Source organism: Melospiza melodia, assembly GCF_035770615.1.
Source record: "Melospiza melodia melodia isolate bMelMel2 chromosome 7 unlocalized genomic scaffold, bMelMel2.pri SUPER_7_unloc_1, whole genome shotgun sequence".
In the NCBI taxonomy this organism is placed as follows: Eukaryota; Metazoa; Chordata; class Aves; order Passeriformes; family Passerellidae; genus Melospiza; species Melospiza melodia.
In genome coordinates this window covers 4,584,999-4,600,960 of record NW_026948497.1, presented here as the reverse complement: position 1 = coordinate 4,600,960, position 15,962 = coordinate 4,584,999, and the positions used below count along the sequence as shown (strand labels likewise).

General features: G+C 55.8%; 2 protein-coding genes across 2 annotated transcripts; both read right to left on the bottom strand.

Moving 5' to 3' along the window:
• Positions 1-1,226: 1,226 nt before the first annotated feature.
• LOC134432763 (uncharacterized) lies at positions 1,227-3,353 on the bottom strand. Its single transcript, XM_063181668.1, has 2 exons — positions 3,221-3,353; positions 1,227-2,917 (listed from the first exon to the last, which is right to left on the bottom strand). The coding sequence occupies exons 1-2, from the start codon at positions 3,233-3,235 to the stop codon at positions 1,937-1,939; spliced, it is 996 nt and encodes a 331-aa protein (XP_063037738.1). The 5' UTR covers positions 3,236-3,353; the 3' UTR covers positions 1,227-1,936.
• A 16-nt stretch (positions 3,354-3,369) lies between these two features.
• Positions 3,370-6,937, bottom strand: LOC134432798 (uncharacterized). Its single transcript, XM_063181712.1, has 2 exons — positions 6,573-6,937; positions 3,370-4,409 (listed from the first exon to the last, which is right to left on the bottom strand). The coding sequence occupies exons 1-2, from the start codon at positions 6,601-6,603 to the stop codon at positions 3,736-3,738; spliced, it is 705 nt and encodes a 234-aa protein (XP_063037782.1). The 5' UTR covers positions 6,604-6,937; the 3' UTR covers positions 3,370-3,735.
• Positions 6,938-15,962: the final 9,025 nt, after the last annotated feature.

Here is a 15,962-nt window from a genome sequence, read left to right as displayed (position 1 = left end):
GGGCATTGATTTTTTTTAAATTACTGTAGGAAATAGTGTGTGGGAAAGTAGCATTTGCTTCCAGGAGCCTGAACAGTACCTGAGAGGGACTGGGATAATACACGTGAAAGGCATAGAGTCAGATTTGCTTGGAAATTAAGAAAGAAGGAAAAAACAAAGGCGTGGGGACAGTGCCAGGATAAGCTGAGAAAATGGGACACAAAGCAAACAAGGAGAAAACCCCCAGGGGAAAGGGGAGCAGGGAAACATCCATGGATACACCTCCAAACAGCCTCCTAGGCATAAAAATGGCACGGTGGCTACATAACCCTGACACAAAGAATGAAAATAGAATCAAAATGAAACATTATTATATGAGAAAATAGACTAAACAGGAGATAAGATCTGATCAGTTATCATTGATCTGATCTGGCCAAAATAGAGTTCCTTTGAGGGGTGGATGTGCCAAACTTTGAATATTCATGTGAATGCCAAAGAACCAGTCAGTCAGGAAAAAACTGATTCTGCTGCCAGTTGGAAGGGCAAGGTTTTCCTGGGGGAGGCAAACTCATTTAAATTAAAAGACGTTAAAACCTGGGACCCCTTAGAGTATCTGTCCCCTCCATGTCTGCCAGCACTTGATGCACCCCCTGATGGACCCAGCCAGGATAACAGGGGCAGAGCAGTCCAGCGAGAGGAATGGAAAAAATGAGAACCAAGCAGTGGCACTAAACCCCCTCTGGGAAGTGCCATTGGGTGGGGCACACAGGCAATCGGGTTTGTCACTGCCCCGCTTAATTCCTCCAAAGTGAGAGCATTTAAAAAGGAATTAAAAGGTCTACGTGAAGATCCAATTGGATCAGCAGAACAAGTAGACCAATTTTGGGACCCAATGTTTATAACTGGGACAGAGTGCAATCTAGAATTAACCTTTTGTTTACACCTGAGGAAAGACAAATGTTCCAACTAGTGGGGATGTGGCTTTGGGAAAGGCACCCTGCACAACACAGACCCCATGGGGAGCAGAAAATGCCCCTGCAATGCCCTAATTAGGACCACCATAACTCTGGAGGAAGGTAAAACATGGAAGATTATAGAGCATTAATTATCAGGGGAATTAGGGAGGCTGCTCCACCAACTCAGAACGACCACGGGGCATTTGCTGAACAACAAAAGAAGGATGAGACTCCAACTGAATGGCTGGAGAGGTTAAAAGAAATGCGAGACAATACTCAGGTACAGACTGATACAATAGCTGGACAAGCTTTATTGAAGACAACCTTTGTCATGCATGCATGGCTGGATATAAGGAAAAGCTGCAAGACTGGGGGAATGGCAGGATGAGGGATTGAATGACCTGTTAAAGGAAGCCCAAAAGGTCAATGTACGGAGGGAGGGATGAGGAGAAAGCCAAGGGGAAAGCAAAGATAATGGAGCCACTATTGATGAGGGGAACCCGCGTGCAAGGAGCCACCCCCAGAGGGAAGTGAGACCCTGTCAGGGCAAGGCAAACGGGACCAGGGGGAGGAGAATGGGACAGAGCTCCCTGGGGGAGAGGCCCTAAAAGGGAAAAGGGCAATTGAACAACTGAGGCCCAATCTGTCACCAGCACAGGGAAATTGGGCATTGGAGGTGAAATTGCCCAGGGAGGGAAAGGGACCTGAAGGTTTTTGAGGAGGCTTGATAAACAGTCTGCTGTACCCATGGTGGAAAGCTGCTTCATTCATCCCCCCAACCCACTGCTGAGTGGCCCTGAGTGGCCCCAGAGTGAACCAAGAGCAACCCCAGTGATATGACCCCAGGAATTCCCGTCAGGATTAGGGGCAAATGTAATGAAAATTCCCAGAAAATTCCCCAAACTCGTCTCAAATCTCTGGCAGGGAGGAGGGAGTGGACCGGTGACACCAGTGATGTCCCCAGTGATTTTACCGCCCTTGATGGCATCACAGTGGTGACATCACTGTCCCCGCAGCAGCGTTGGGATGTCCTCGATGGCTTTTTGGCACTGCATGGCCACCGCACGGCCACTGAGGCCACCAGGGCCACCAGCGGAACTCGAGAGAAGCCTGCGGATGTCCCCAAGTGTTCCCAGCAGGTGACGTGTGGCCAGGCGGGCGCTGGCCTCCCACAGCCGCTCGACCTTGGCCACTACAGCCACCAAGGCCTCAGGGACATCAGGGGATGACTCATTTGTCCCCTTCAGGGCGGCCTCGATGTCCCTAAGCCAACACTGCAGCTCACGGGGGAACGCGGTGGCTTTGTCACACGCAGCCACCAAGCGCTCCAGCAGCCCCAGGGCTGCTTCTGCCCGCTGTCCCCTCCTGGTGGCCGCCCCCCCCACACTGGTGGCCACCTGAGCTTCTATCCTGGCCTCAGTGGCCGCCACCAACTCATTGGTGGCTGCCTCCAGCCGGGCCTCGTGCGCAGCCTCCGCCGAGGCCATCTTCTCCTTAGCCAGGGCCAGCAGCGGCTGCCAGGCTTTGGCCACCAGGTTGTCCCGAGCTCTGCCCCAGCGGGTGGCCTTGTCCTGCAGGTCTCCAGCCAGGGCGCTGCTGGTGGCCGCAGTGGTGTCCTCGGCAGTGGCCGCATCCCTGCAGGCGTCACGGAGCTCGGTGGCCTCTCGGGCCAGCCGGGCCCAGCTGTCCTCAAGTGTAGCCACCGGGTCCCACCAGGCACTGGCTGCGGCTGTCACATGGGCCCAGGTGGCCCCCAGGTTGGCCCTAAAGGCATCCAGGGCCTGGCCCAGGGAGGCAACACCGGGGCGCTTCAGGGTGCTACCTCCCTGGTCCAGGGTGTCCCTGAGGTGATCAATGAAGGTCTCCAGGGCTGTGTACAGGGCTTCTGGGTGCACGCTCAGCAGCACATCCCTGTATGGTCCAGCCACAGTGGCTGCCAGCTCACCAAGTGTGGCCACCACATCCACCAGTGCCTCCAGCAGCTGTGGAGGGGACAGGGGAGGTGATGGAGACCTCATGGAATTCGTAGCCTCCTGGGATGGCCTCTGTCCCCTCCTGGGGTTCCCCTTTTTCCCCTCCTTGGAGGGCTCTGCTCTCCCCTCTGTCCTTTTGTCACCTCCTCGTCACCTCTGCCACCCCCGCCACCCTCCATTTGTTCCCCCCTGCCACCCTCGGTCCCCTCTACCCCTCTGTCACCTACCCTAGTCCTGCCACACCCCTGCTCGCTTTGCAATCCCCTGTCCCCTCTCCCTCCCACCCCCCACACCACACCTGGATTGCCGTACCTCACGGGGCTCCATGGCCTCAGGGGACAGGATCGGGACACACCCGGGGGACACTTGGGTGACACACAGGAACGTTGCACGGCGGCAGTAAACAGGAAGAGGTGACGTCAAGCCCCTGGCCCCGCCCCCCCCACCTGCAGGGTGCCCGATGTCCCCCTGATGGCCCACACGACACCCCAATGTCCCCTCAGGGTCCCCACATAGCCCTAGTGTCCCCTGAGTGTCTCCAACAGGACCCCAATGTCCCCTCAATGTTCTCAACAGGGCCCTGTTGTCCCCCAACACACCCCCAGTATCCCATAAGTGACCCCAACAGGGACTCAATGTCTTCCCTGATGTCCCCAACAGGAGCCCAATGTCCCCAGCATCCCCTCAGGGCACCCAACAGAGCCCTGATATCCCCCCCAGTGTCCCCAACGTGACCCTGATGTCCCCTGAGTGTCCCCAACAGGCCTTGATGTCCCCCCCATGTCCCCAGCAGGGCCCAAATGTAGCCCGGTGTCGTGCTGGGGACACTAGGGGACACTGGGATCCTGTTTTGGACACTGGGGAACATCAGGGACATTGTGGTGACCCAAAACAGGACAGGGGATGTCAGGAAGGCCTGGGGGTCCCCAAGGGAAGGACACAGGGGTGTGTCCAAGGTCCCCAATGTCCTTCAGGGTGTCCCCGTGCCCCAGCGGTGACAGTGCCACCCCCACGTCCCCAGCCTGTCCTTCCCCCGGCCCCACCAGCACTCTATGGGCTGCCTCCAGCTTCCACATCACCTCCTCATGACCCTCCCGCCATCTCGCCAAGCACTTTATGATGTCCTTGAGTGCCAGGGCAGTGTTGCGGAAGCCCTGTCCCCTTGTCCCCCATGGTGTCACCTCCCTGTCCCGGGTGACAGCGTCCACCAATCTCCCCAGCGCCCGCGTCACCTCCTCCAGCTGCCCCAGCACATCCGCGGTGACCTCGTTGGTGGCTGTGGTGGCCTTGGCGCTGGCCCTGGCAGCTGCCACCTGCTGGGCACGGTCATGCAGGCGCTGGGCCATGTCCCGCTGGTGGCCTGCAGCAGTGGCCAGGTGACGCCGTGATGTCCCCAAATCCCGCCAGGCCATCTGGCAGGACACGGCCGCCACTGTCAGGGCCAGCAGCATTTGACTGTCCTCGGTCACCCCCAGGGCAGTGCGGGCTGAATCCAGGGACACTGCAGGGACATGGGGACACCGGACATATGGCACCAGGGACGTGGCAGTGCCACCTGTCTAGTGGCACCAGATTGGTGGCACCAGGGGCAGAGCAGTGGCACCAGTCCCACCCCAGTGCTACCAGTCCAGTGTCCCCAGGACTACCCCGGTGTCACCACCCCAGTGTCACCAGCTCCATCCCAGTGCCACCAGTTCTGTCCCACTGTCACCACCTGAGTGCCACCAGCCCAGCGTCACCAACACAGTTGCAGGACCAGTGTCCTCAGTCCTGTCCCAGTGCCACCATCTCAGTGTCCCCAGTTCCATTCCAGTGCTTCCAGTTCAATCCCAGTGCTTCAAGTGTCAGGCCAGTGCCACCACCCCATTGTCCCCATACCATTATCACCATCCCAGTGTCACCAGATCCATCCAAATGTCACCATCCCAGTGTCCCCAGTGTCCCTAGTTCCCTCCCAGTTTCCCCAATCCTGTCCCACTCTTCCCCATCCTGTCCCAGTGTCCCTGTCCCAGTGTTCCCAGTTGTATCCCAGGGTCACCAGTTCCATCATTGTGCCACCAGCCCAGTGTCTCCAGTCCTATCCCAGTGTCACCAGTCACCTCCCACTGTCCCCAGTTCCAGCCCAGTGTCCCAGTCCTGGTGTCAGCAGCCCAGCGCCGACAGGGTAGATCTGGTGTCACCCCCCCAGTGTCACCGGTTCCATCCCAGAGCCACAAGTTCAATCCCAGTGTCACCACCCCAGTGTCCCCAGGGCTGTCCCGGTGCGGCCAACCCAGTGTCACCAGTCCTCTCCCAGTGCTACCAGCCCAGCACCACCATCCCAGTGCCCCCAGTTCCATCCCAGTGCTCCCAGTGCCAGTCCAGTGCTCCTCGTTCCAGCGCAGTGCCGCCACCCCATTGTCCCCATACCAATGTCACCATCCCAGTGTCCCCAGTCCCTTCCTGATGTCGCCATCCCAGTGTCCCTTCCCAGTGTTCCCATTTCCATCCCAGTGCCACCAACCAAGGGAGTCATCCCAGTGTCACCAGTCCCATCCCAGTGTCACCAGTGCCACACATGGCACCAGCCCAGTGTCACCAGTTCAATACTAGTGTCCCCAGTTTCACCCCAGTGTCCCCCATTCTGCCCCAGCGCCCCCATCCCAGTGTCACCAGTGCCACCCCAGCTTTCCCAGTCCAGACCCAGTGTCTCCTATCCCGTCTCATGTCCCTGTCCCAGTATTCCCAGCCATGTCCCAGTGCCACTAGTTCTATCCCACTGTCAGCATGAAATTGTCCCCAGGGCTGCCTCAGTGCCACCACACCCATGTCATCATTCCAGTGTCACCAACCCAGTGTCCCCTGTTCCCATCCCAGTGCCACCACACCCGTGTCATCATTCCAGTGTCACCAACTCAGTGCCCCCTGTTCCATCCCAGTGCTCCCACTGACAGCCCAGTGCCACCGCCCCATTGTCCCCATACCAATGTCACCATCCCAGTGCCACCGCCCCATTGTCTCCATACCGATGTCACCATCTCAGTGTCACCAGTCCTGTCCCAGTTTCCCCAGTCCTGTCCCAGTGTCCCCATCCCAGTGTAACCAGTTCCATCCCAGTGTCCCCATCCTGGGGCAGGGGAAGGTCTCTATTGCTCGGTAGGGCTCCAAACTGGTCTGAACTGGTCCGTACCGGTTCCCTGCAACCCCTGCTGCCCCATGATGCTCTACACTGGTCCAAACTGGTCTATACTGGTCTGAACTGGCCTATACTGATCAGGGCAGGGGAAAGTCTCTCTTGGTCTGTAGATATTCATACTGTCCATTCTAGTCTGAACTGGTTTATACTGGTTCATACTGGTCTGAACCGGTCCCCAAAGTTCTGTACTGGTCCATACTGGTCTATACTGCTAAGCACAGGAGAAAGTCCCTCCTGGTCTGTAGAATCTCACACTGGTCTGACCTGATCTGAACTGGTCTGAACTGCCTCCCACGGTTCTAAAAAGATGTATACTGATCTGAACTGGTTTATACTGGCCTAAACTGGTACATAATGGTCTCTACTGGTCTATGCTCGTCCACGCTACCTCCCACTGCTCTAAACTGCTCAACACTGCTCTATACTGATCAATGCTGGCCTATAATGGTATATACTGGTGCATACTGGTCCATACTGGTTTTTACTCACGCACGGTCCCACACAGCCCCATCAGCCCCATGGTCAGCCCGTGCCCAGCCCGCAGCCAGCGCTGGCACCGCCGTGCCCGTCGCTCCTCGCGTTCCAGCGCCGCAGCCTCCTCCTCAGCCTTGGCCCCGATCTGCCGCAGCTGCTGATCGTCCTCATCCCCCAGGGTCCCCAGGGCCACCGCCGGGGCCACAGCGGCCTCCCGGGCCCCCTGCAGCCCCTCCCGGGCCACCCGGGCCTCTCTCAGTGCAGCCTCGGCCTCAGCCAGTGCCGTGGGGATGCTGTCCGGTGTCCCCAAGGCCTCGGCCAGGGCCACCAGGGCCTTCAGGGCCCGGCGCCGTGCAGCCACCGCCGAGGCCACCTCGGGAGGGAGGGAGGGCAGGGGGGGACACCTGGGGACAGGAAAAGGGGGTTAGGGGATGGAGGGAGGGGTTTGGGGGGTTCGGGGAGGGGAGTTTGGGGGATCACTGGTGGGGTTTGGGCGTTCTGGGGGAGCTTTTGGATGGTCTAGAGGGGTATTCAGGGGGTGGCCCAGGGGGGTTGGGGTGTCTCAGGTGACATTTTTGGGGCATGGGGGGCCCCAGATGAATTTTGGGGGATCCTGAGGGGGCTTTTTCAGGCCCTTGAAGGGTTTTGAGGAGGGGTCCACATGGGGTTTTGGGGGTCCCAGGTGAACAGGGGGCACAGCACAGGGTAGTCAGGGTGGACAGAGGGGTCAAGAGGGTACCAGGTGAGGCTCCCAAAAGACTGAAAGGGTCCCAGGTGAGGTTTTGGACGTCCCAGGTGAGATTTCCCAGATATTTGTGGCTTCCCAGTTGAGAATTAAGATTTGGGGTTTCCCAGATGCCCAGGTGAGGATTTGTGGGAGTCCCAGGGGACCAGGTGAGGATCTCAAGGGACTCCCATATGAGATCTGGGTGTCCCAAATGAGAATTCACAAGAATTTTGGGTTTCCCAGGTATACCAGGTGAGGCTCCAGGGAGGTTTTGGGGTTCCCAGGTGCCCAGGTGAGATTCTGGGGGGTTCCACCTGAATCCCCCTAGGAATTTGGAGAGTCCCACACCCCTTTTCCCCCTCCCCAGCCCCTCTGTACTCCTAAGACTCCAGAACTTTCCAGTTCTCTCTGCCCTCCCAGCTGCAGCCCTGGCCCTGGGGATTCCCAAACTTCACCAAATCCCTCCCCCAAATCCTCCCAGATCCCCTCGGGTGCCCACTGGGGGTGATCCTGGGGTTTTGGGGTTCCCACCTTGAGCTCCATCCTGGTCCCCACCCGGAGGCTGCGGCCGGAGCTCTGAGGGCAGAGGGCGTCGAGGCTCGGAGGAGGGAGGGCCCCACACCCTGATCCTCCCCCGAGGGGCAGAACTGGGCCTGCCAGGACCTCAGGGAACCTTTCGGGGCTGGCTTTAACCCCTCGGGGCCTGGATCCATCCATCAGGGCTCCATTTCCCTGCCAGGACCCCAGTGACCCCTCAGGGCCCTGATTTCCCCAGACAGGACCCTGATTTACCCCCATTCATCCTTTCAGGACCCCACTTACCCCTCAGGGCATTCATTTATCCCTCATGAACCATTTCCCCCTCAGGACCCCATTTATCCTTCCAGGACCCATTTACCCCCTCAGGGCCCATTTACCCCACACAGGGCTCTGATTTCCCCTGCCAGAACCTGGATTTGGAATTAGTTTTGGGGATTGTTTATGAAGATCCAGCAGGATTTGGGGTCTGGGATTTGGGATTGTTTGAGGACCCGGGATTGGAGATCTTTTAGGATCGGATTCGGGGTATCTGGCAGCATTTGGGATCTGGGATTTTTTGGGATTCAGGGTTTGGGATTTGAGCATTTAGAATTGGTTTTGAGTGTCCAGTAGGATTTGAGATTTTTGAGTGCTTTGGGGTTGTTTGGGATCCAGGATTTGAGATCATTTGGGACTATTCCTATCAATGGAGGGCCCTGGGGGTTTCTGAGGGGGGACATGGTGAGTGTGGGGGGAGTCCCATGGACTGGGGGGTCCTCGTCAGTGGGGGTGTCTGGTGAGTGTGAGGGGATCCCACGGATGGGGAAGGGGCAGTGAGTGCGGGATCCTGGTGCACTGGGGGAGGGTTCATGGACCAGGGGAGTCCAAGTGCTTTTAGGGGTTGGTGAAGGGCGGGTCCTGGTGCGAGGGGGGATCCAGTAAATTGGGGTGGGTCCCTGGTGATAACGGGGAGTCCTGGCTGATAACAGGGGGGTCACAGGGTCGAGCCCTAAGGGACCCCCCCGGTGTTGGGGACCCCCCCTGTGCTCCCCCAGCGCTCAGAGCCCCCCTGGTCTCACTTCTGGGCCTGCCCTGGTCCCGGTGCTTTTCCCAGAGGATTCCGCAGCTCTGGGGGTTCAAAGGGGAAGGGGCAGAACCCCTAGGATGGGTGGGGAGGCACAGAGGGGGTTCCAGGCCCGGTGCTTGTGGGGGTTGGTACAGGAGAGGGGGACTCAGCCCCAGTCCTGGAGCTCGATGATGGGGGGAGTGCTGTCAATGCACGGGGGTGTCCCAGTGCCTGGTGGCACCTGAGTGTCCACAAGGCTCCCCAGTGACGTCATTACCGCAATGACATCACAGCAGTGACATCACTGTCCCTGCAGCACCCTCAGGATGTCCTCAATGGTTTTTTGGTTCTGCTTAGCCGCGTGGACTACCGGGGCCACCGTGGCCACCATAGCGACTGAAGAGGAGTTTGTGGATGTCCCCAAGTGTCCTCAGCAGGTGACGCGTGGCCAGGTGGGCGCTGGCCTCCAACAGCCACTTGGCTTCTGCCACTTTGGCCACCATGGCCTCGGGGACATCGGGGGATGCCTCATTTGTCCCCTCCAGGGTGGCCGCAATGTCCCTGAGCTTCCACTGCAGCTCCCGGGGGAACGCGGTGGCCTCGTCACATGCAGACACCAAGCCCTCCAGGGGCCCCAGGGCCACCTGTGCCTGCTGTCCCCTCCTGGTGGCCACTCTCAACCAGCTGGTGGCCACCATGGCCTCTCATGGCCTTGGTGGCCACCTCCTCCTCACTGGTGACCGCAGCCAGCCCAACCTCAAGCGCGGCCACTGCTGAGGCCACCTCCTCCTTGTCCAGGGCCACCGACGGCCGCTGGGCCGTGGCCACCAGGTTGTGCAGAGACATCCCCCAGCGGGCAGCCTTGTCCTGCAGGTTCCAGGCAGAGTCACAACGGTGGCTGCAGCAATGGCAGCAGTGGTGGCTGTGTCCCTGCAGGTGTCGCAGAGCTCGGTGGCCTCCCTGGCACGCCTGTCCCAGCTGTTCTCGAGACCTCCGACGAGTCCCACCAGGCCACCAGGTGCTGCCTGCAGCTCTCATATCGGCCCAGGTGGTCCCAGGGTGGTGCCAGGGCCTGACCCAGGGAGGGGACACTGGAGTGGCCCAGGAAGATGACAGCGTAATAGTTGAGGGTCTTATGGAGGTACCAGGTGAATCTCCTCAGGTTTGCACTCAGGGACTTTGGGGACACGCGCTGCCACATGCCCCTCTGTGGCCTGGTCACAGTGGCTGCCACCTTGCCCACGGCCACCACAGCCTCCAGGCACTGGGAAGGGAACAGGAGAGGTGTCAGGGACCGGGTGGCACTTGTGGCCTCCTGGGGTGGCTCCTTTGTCCCCTCCCTGGAGGCGTCTGCTGTCCCCTCTGTCTCTTCGTCAGCCCCTAATGCCATCTGCCACCCCCCGCTTTCTGCCCCGCTGCCGCCCTCGGTCCCCTCCACCCCTCTGTCACTTTCCCCCTTCCCGCCACACCCTCCTGTCCCCTTTGAGACCCCCTGTCCCCTCCCACCACCCTCTGTGTCTCCTCCATTCTCCCGTGTCCCCTGTGTCACCCTCATGTCCCCCCTGTCCCCTCTGTCCCCTGTGTCACCACTTGTGTCCCAGTGTCACCAGTTCCACCCCAGTGCAACCAGCCCAGTGTCCCCAGTCCCTTCCTAATGTCCCCATCCTAGTGTCCCCTCCCAGTGTCTCCAGTTCCAGCCCAGTACCCCTATCCCTGTGCCACCAGTCCCCTCTCACTGTCCATAGATCCATCCCAGCGGCACCTGCCCAGTGCCACCAGGGTAGCCCTGGTGTCACCACCTGTGTCCCCAGTTCCATCCCACTTTCACCACCCCAGTGTCCCCAGTGCTGTCCCAGTGCCACCAGCCCTGTGTCATCATTCCAGTGGTACCAACCCGGTGCCACCAGTTCCATTCCAATGTCACCAACCCAGTGCCACCAGTTCTTTCCCACTGTCACCAGTGTTTTGGGGGTCTTGGAGGATCCCAGGCAGAGTTTGGGGGCTTCTGGGGGGCGTTGGGGGTCCCGGAAGCATTTTGGGAGGTCTCAGGTGAGTTTTGGAGTTCCCAGGTGAGGTTTGGAGTTCCCAGGTGAGGTTTTGGGGGTCCCAGGTTAGGTTTCCAGGTAATCCCTGTTGAGAATTCCCAAAGATTTGGGGTTTCCCAGGTGAGAACACGGGCCGGGTGTTCAGGAGGGCTGAGGGGCTCGGGCCTGGGAGCATTTTGGGGGCTTCAGTCAATGGGGAGGGCCTGGGGGGTGCCGAGGGGGAGGCGTGGTGAGTGTGTGGGGGGCTCTCATGGATTTGATGCCTCAGGTTTTGGCTTTTCTGTTTTTCAGATTCTGTGCTGCTTTACTCTCTGGGTCTGGGCTTCATATTAAGGGATGCTGAGCTCTGTTCACAGAGCAGGGAGACAAAACAATTCCTTTCTAGCTGTGAACCCAAGGACAAATAATCCAAACTTCAGGCCCAAGAGCATAAATAATGAGCACTGAAGAGAGAAAAACAAGAAGGATGGGACTTCATCATCTAAAGACATAATTGGACAATTAACTCCAATATGCAAATGGAGCAGAACTTATAAAAGTGAGAGACCTCGTGACTGGCCGTCCATTTTGTGGCCATTTTGGTTCATCTTGGGCGTAGCCCTGGCTGGGCTCTTGTTCTGCCCAAGGTGTATCCATGGAGGCCTTTTAACAAATGCCTGCTTTATTGTGTAACCGTGTGTGGCCTCTGTTCTAGGTCAGCCTTGTGAAGGCCTCAGTTTGTGGCGAGCACGAAGGGAGCCGAGGCACCTGGGCAGGGCTGGAGCAGAGGCAGAGGAAGGTGCAGCTGCTGCCCCCAGCCCGCGGCACTGGCGGGGCCCAGGCGCGGGGCAGAGGGTGCGGGAGGCCGAGAAGCTCGGGAGGAGCGAGAGAGGCGTGAGCGGCTGCAGGGGCGCTGTGTTTATCGGGTGAGCGCGGTGGGAAGGGGCGTTTTGTGCTCGGGAGCGCAGCGGGTGCGGGGCTCGCTGTGCCCCGGGCCGGGGAGGGCGGGCGCTGTGAGCAGCGGGGTTGGATTGCGGGGCTGGGCTTGGCCTGGGGCCGGCAGTGCTGGCGCAGGGATCGTTCCCGCACCGCCGCTCCGGAGCGCCGCGATCGGAATCTCGCTCTTTCTCTCTCTCGTTGGTTCTTTTAATTTCTTCTCAGAACTGTTAAAATTCCGTGTGTATATTCTGCTGCGAGTGCTGTAGTGATAATATCCCGAGAGACAGTCCCCTGAGATTAGCACTGAGAAACTGGGGAGCCCTTACCCGGGGGAGCCTTGTTTTTCAAATGCAAACTCATTGGACTCTCAGAAAAGATCGGGCCGCGGTGTGAACTAGAGGACAATTAGACGAGGCCCGAGTTTGGTAGTTGGGATAAGAGATTAATATCAAGTTTGATTTGCCGTAGACGCGAGGATAAATATTCAGGGTGCTCAGGTGAGCTGGAGTATGCGAGGCTCTTTATGGTGCCAGCATGTCAGCGGAGCCCAGCAGCAAAGTAAAAGGAAGAGCATCCCTTAGTCTGAAAGGGAAAAGGGGAGAAAAGGGAAAAAAGAGCCAATATTGGCAAACAAAAGTAAAACAAGGGAGGAAGAAGGCTCAGATCGAGTCTCTCCCGCCCTGAGGGTGGGGTCGGTCGGGTCCGGGCCAAGGCGCGTCCCCGCCGCCGCCACCGCCCCCCCGCCGCTGCCGCCGCCAGCGCCGACACGATCGAGGGCGGAGGAGGCGCAGCTCAGACGGGGCCCAGCCGGGGAAGGAGGAGAAAGGCGAGCCCGGCCAAGCAGGTATGGAGCCGCCCTTGGCCCAGGAGGAGGAGCCGGGGCGGAGCCTTGTGCCGGGAGAGGGGAGGGGATGGATGGCGGGCACCGCCCACGGCACCGCCCCGAGAGGAGGAGGAGGAGGAGCCGGGGGCGGAGCCTTGTGCCGGGAGGGCGGGGAGGGAACCTCCCATGGGGGCGGGGTCTCTCCGCTCCCAGCCCTGTCAGTTTCCATGGCAACCCTGAACGCCGGGGAGCGGCTGCGGGGGATGACGTCACCGGTGCGGGCGGACGCGCAGCCCGGGTTAAAAGACGCAGCAAATCCCGCGTGGGGCTCCCTAGGATCGGGGGTCGGCAAAATAGATTATATGGTACAACAGGGTCAGCCGAACCAGAGAGCTCCTGCTCCAGCAGCTCCGGGGAAGGTGAAATTGATGAACTCATTGCAGCCTTGAGCAAACGAAGGAGGGGGAAGATCGTGAGAAAAGCAGTCAGAGTGTAGCCCCATAGTGAAACGTACAAGATAAAAATGAGAAAAGAACCGGTTTTACAATCTCCACTACGACCAGCAGTTGGCAACCAGGGACCGGTACATGTTAAGGTTCCATATTCCCTTGTGAAAAACACTGTTCACTTTCCTGTTAAAATGTAAAACTTTAATAAAGGACAGTAGGAGACAGAGACAGTAAAACAAAAATTACGGCTCAGTGCATCTTGGTACGAAGCCAAGAGCATCCCTGCTAGTTTAAGAAACACCCTTTTTATACAATTTCTATTACATCATCCTGTTGCATATTCATAGCCTCTTATGCATATGCATCATCTAGTTTACATATTTCAGGAACTGTTTAGCATGGCTCCTCCTCAGCTCTGCCTTTTTAGAGCATGTGTGTTTCTTGGCTGTGGTTTTGGTTCCCTCTCTTGATCACTTCCACTCTGGGCCTTGGTCCACACTTTCTTCAGACAGCAGATGCTGATAGTTGGCACATCAATAGCAGGGTGCTCATGACGTGTTCACTGGATGTTATCCGGACCAAACAGACAGTTCACTCCTGACTAGATCAGCTACAACTGCTGCCATGTCTAAGTTTTTATTAACAGCAGAAATAAGAGCATAGTTATTTTAACATTGTACATATAAGATTCCTCTTAATATAACAATATAATAAGCATCTGTAGTAATCTTTCCTCTTCCCTTTTTACAAATAATTTGGCTTGAGGAGTATTTCTTTTTTTCTGTCCTCAATTATTTGCTTTTTTTTTTCATAAATAATTTTTGCTTCTTCCAAGTGTTCTTTCTTATTATTTTGTGTGCATATAATCTTTTGTGCAGTCCCAGATGTAGTCAGTTTTGGGTCTATAGCATTGTCACTTAATCATTAAAACTGAAAATTAGGGACAAAGACTCTCTAACTAGTTAAAGTTAGAAAGTGGTATGTTTATTATGCTGGTGGGTGGCCTGGAAGGGGTCATTCTTGAAATGCGTGACTGCACCACACAAGGATTTTTGCCTTCTATTTATTTCCCAAAATAATACATATGCATAACCCCAGCACCTCCCATCCCCGCTTTGTATTAAAATGAGGTTATTAGTCTTTCACGTGTGCGCAATTCTTCTCTTGAATTGGGTCAGTGGTCCCAAACTGGGTCAGTGGTCCCAGGGATGAAGTCAGGAAGGTCTTGGTCAGGTCTCTGTGACCCTCTGGCACAATCCAAGGCCCCCTGCTTCGAGATGGATTGACACAGAGTCCAGGTGCTGGGCATTGTTCTGCTGGTTTCAATATGTTCCTATGTTGGTTCACTTGCTCCTCTTCCTTCAACAAATGAGCTCATAATGTAACAATTAGCTTTAACTTAAGCATCTAATAATCATTAACCAGTTGTTGGTGTATCTGACTTCAATATGAATTGGTTCTAACCCTCAGTTAACATCTTAAATTTTTTAAATCAGTGAACCAGGTTAGCTCAGGTGTTAAACAAGTTTGTAAAGTATATGGATTTGCTACCACAGGGTATAAATTCTGTGTTATCTTATTGACAGCCCTCAATCCAGTACTATCAATTATTGGGCTGATTCCTTGCCTATCTTCCTTTTGAGGGTACTGCTCAATTCTCACTGGTTGTGTTCTTTCCTTAAGCTTGATTGATATGTGGGGGCATTTTTCACCCTCCCTGGTACAGCAGAGGCCCATACCCTCGAAAACACTTATTTACTTATTCTAGTATCTCTTTACTAATGTCTTCCTTAATTTCAATGACTGTTAATGTTAAGCCTGACATCTTTATGTCATTTGCCTCCAGAGTAACCTTTCTCATTTGAGAATGTTTAGTGAATTGAGTGAATTGTACGAAAGCTTCTAAGTACACATAGTACACATGTTACTTTAAGGGTTTGCAAAAGTATGCCTTCTCAGACTGGCCAGTTGTTCCCCGCACTACAACCTAAACATTTTCCACAAGTACTAAAGCTTTATTTAAAACTGAATATATGGCCCTTGTGTTGACTAAAATTCTACCCTTTTCTTTCTTCTGATCTCACTGCCTCTTGCAGAGGGGTCTGTTACATCCTAGTTCTGGATGAAATTGAACAGCCAGGAGGGGGATGGGTTCGAGTGGGTAAACTTTTGGGGCCTAAGCCTTCTTCCCTTTTGGGGAGGCCATCTTTATCCTTCCTCCCTTACCTTAGGAGGAGCCTTTAACAAATCATGTGTACTCATTTTGTGAACTGTAATCGCTTTGCATTTCAGCATGATAATCTGTGTTTGACTTCATATGTTGCTATCTTATGCTGCATGCTGAACAACACATTTGATTTGCTTTCTCTTTGCCTTGTCTTCCTTTTCAAGGGCCAAGACCAAAGGGCGGTCTGATCTCACAGTCTCTTTGCCATTCTGGGTGATTTCTTAAAACAAAAAGACATATCAGCATAAAAAACCCCATCCCATTTACCTTCCTATTTTAAAACAGTATTAAGTGCAATGAAGTATTATAAATCTTCTTATTTTCTGAGCTGCTCCTACTGGCAGCCTTCTCCCAGTGAGCCCCTCCTAAAAGGGGCTAATTTAGCAACCTCTTTGCTCTTGTCAGTTCTCATTATCTCTTTCTCCTTGCCCTATCTCGCTTCCACCCAATCTTCTCTTTACAAAGCTTCACAATAGTTTCTCAGTCTTCCTCCTACACACACACACACAGCTCCAGGTGGCAGGTATCAGATGTGATTTCCCACACACGAGCTATAAGATCTTGGGTTCTGAATCAGCTTGATCAGAAACCTTTAATTTACACTCTGGGCATGTGCCCTGACGCTTATTAG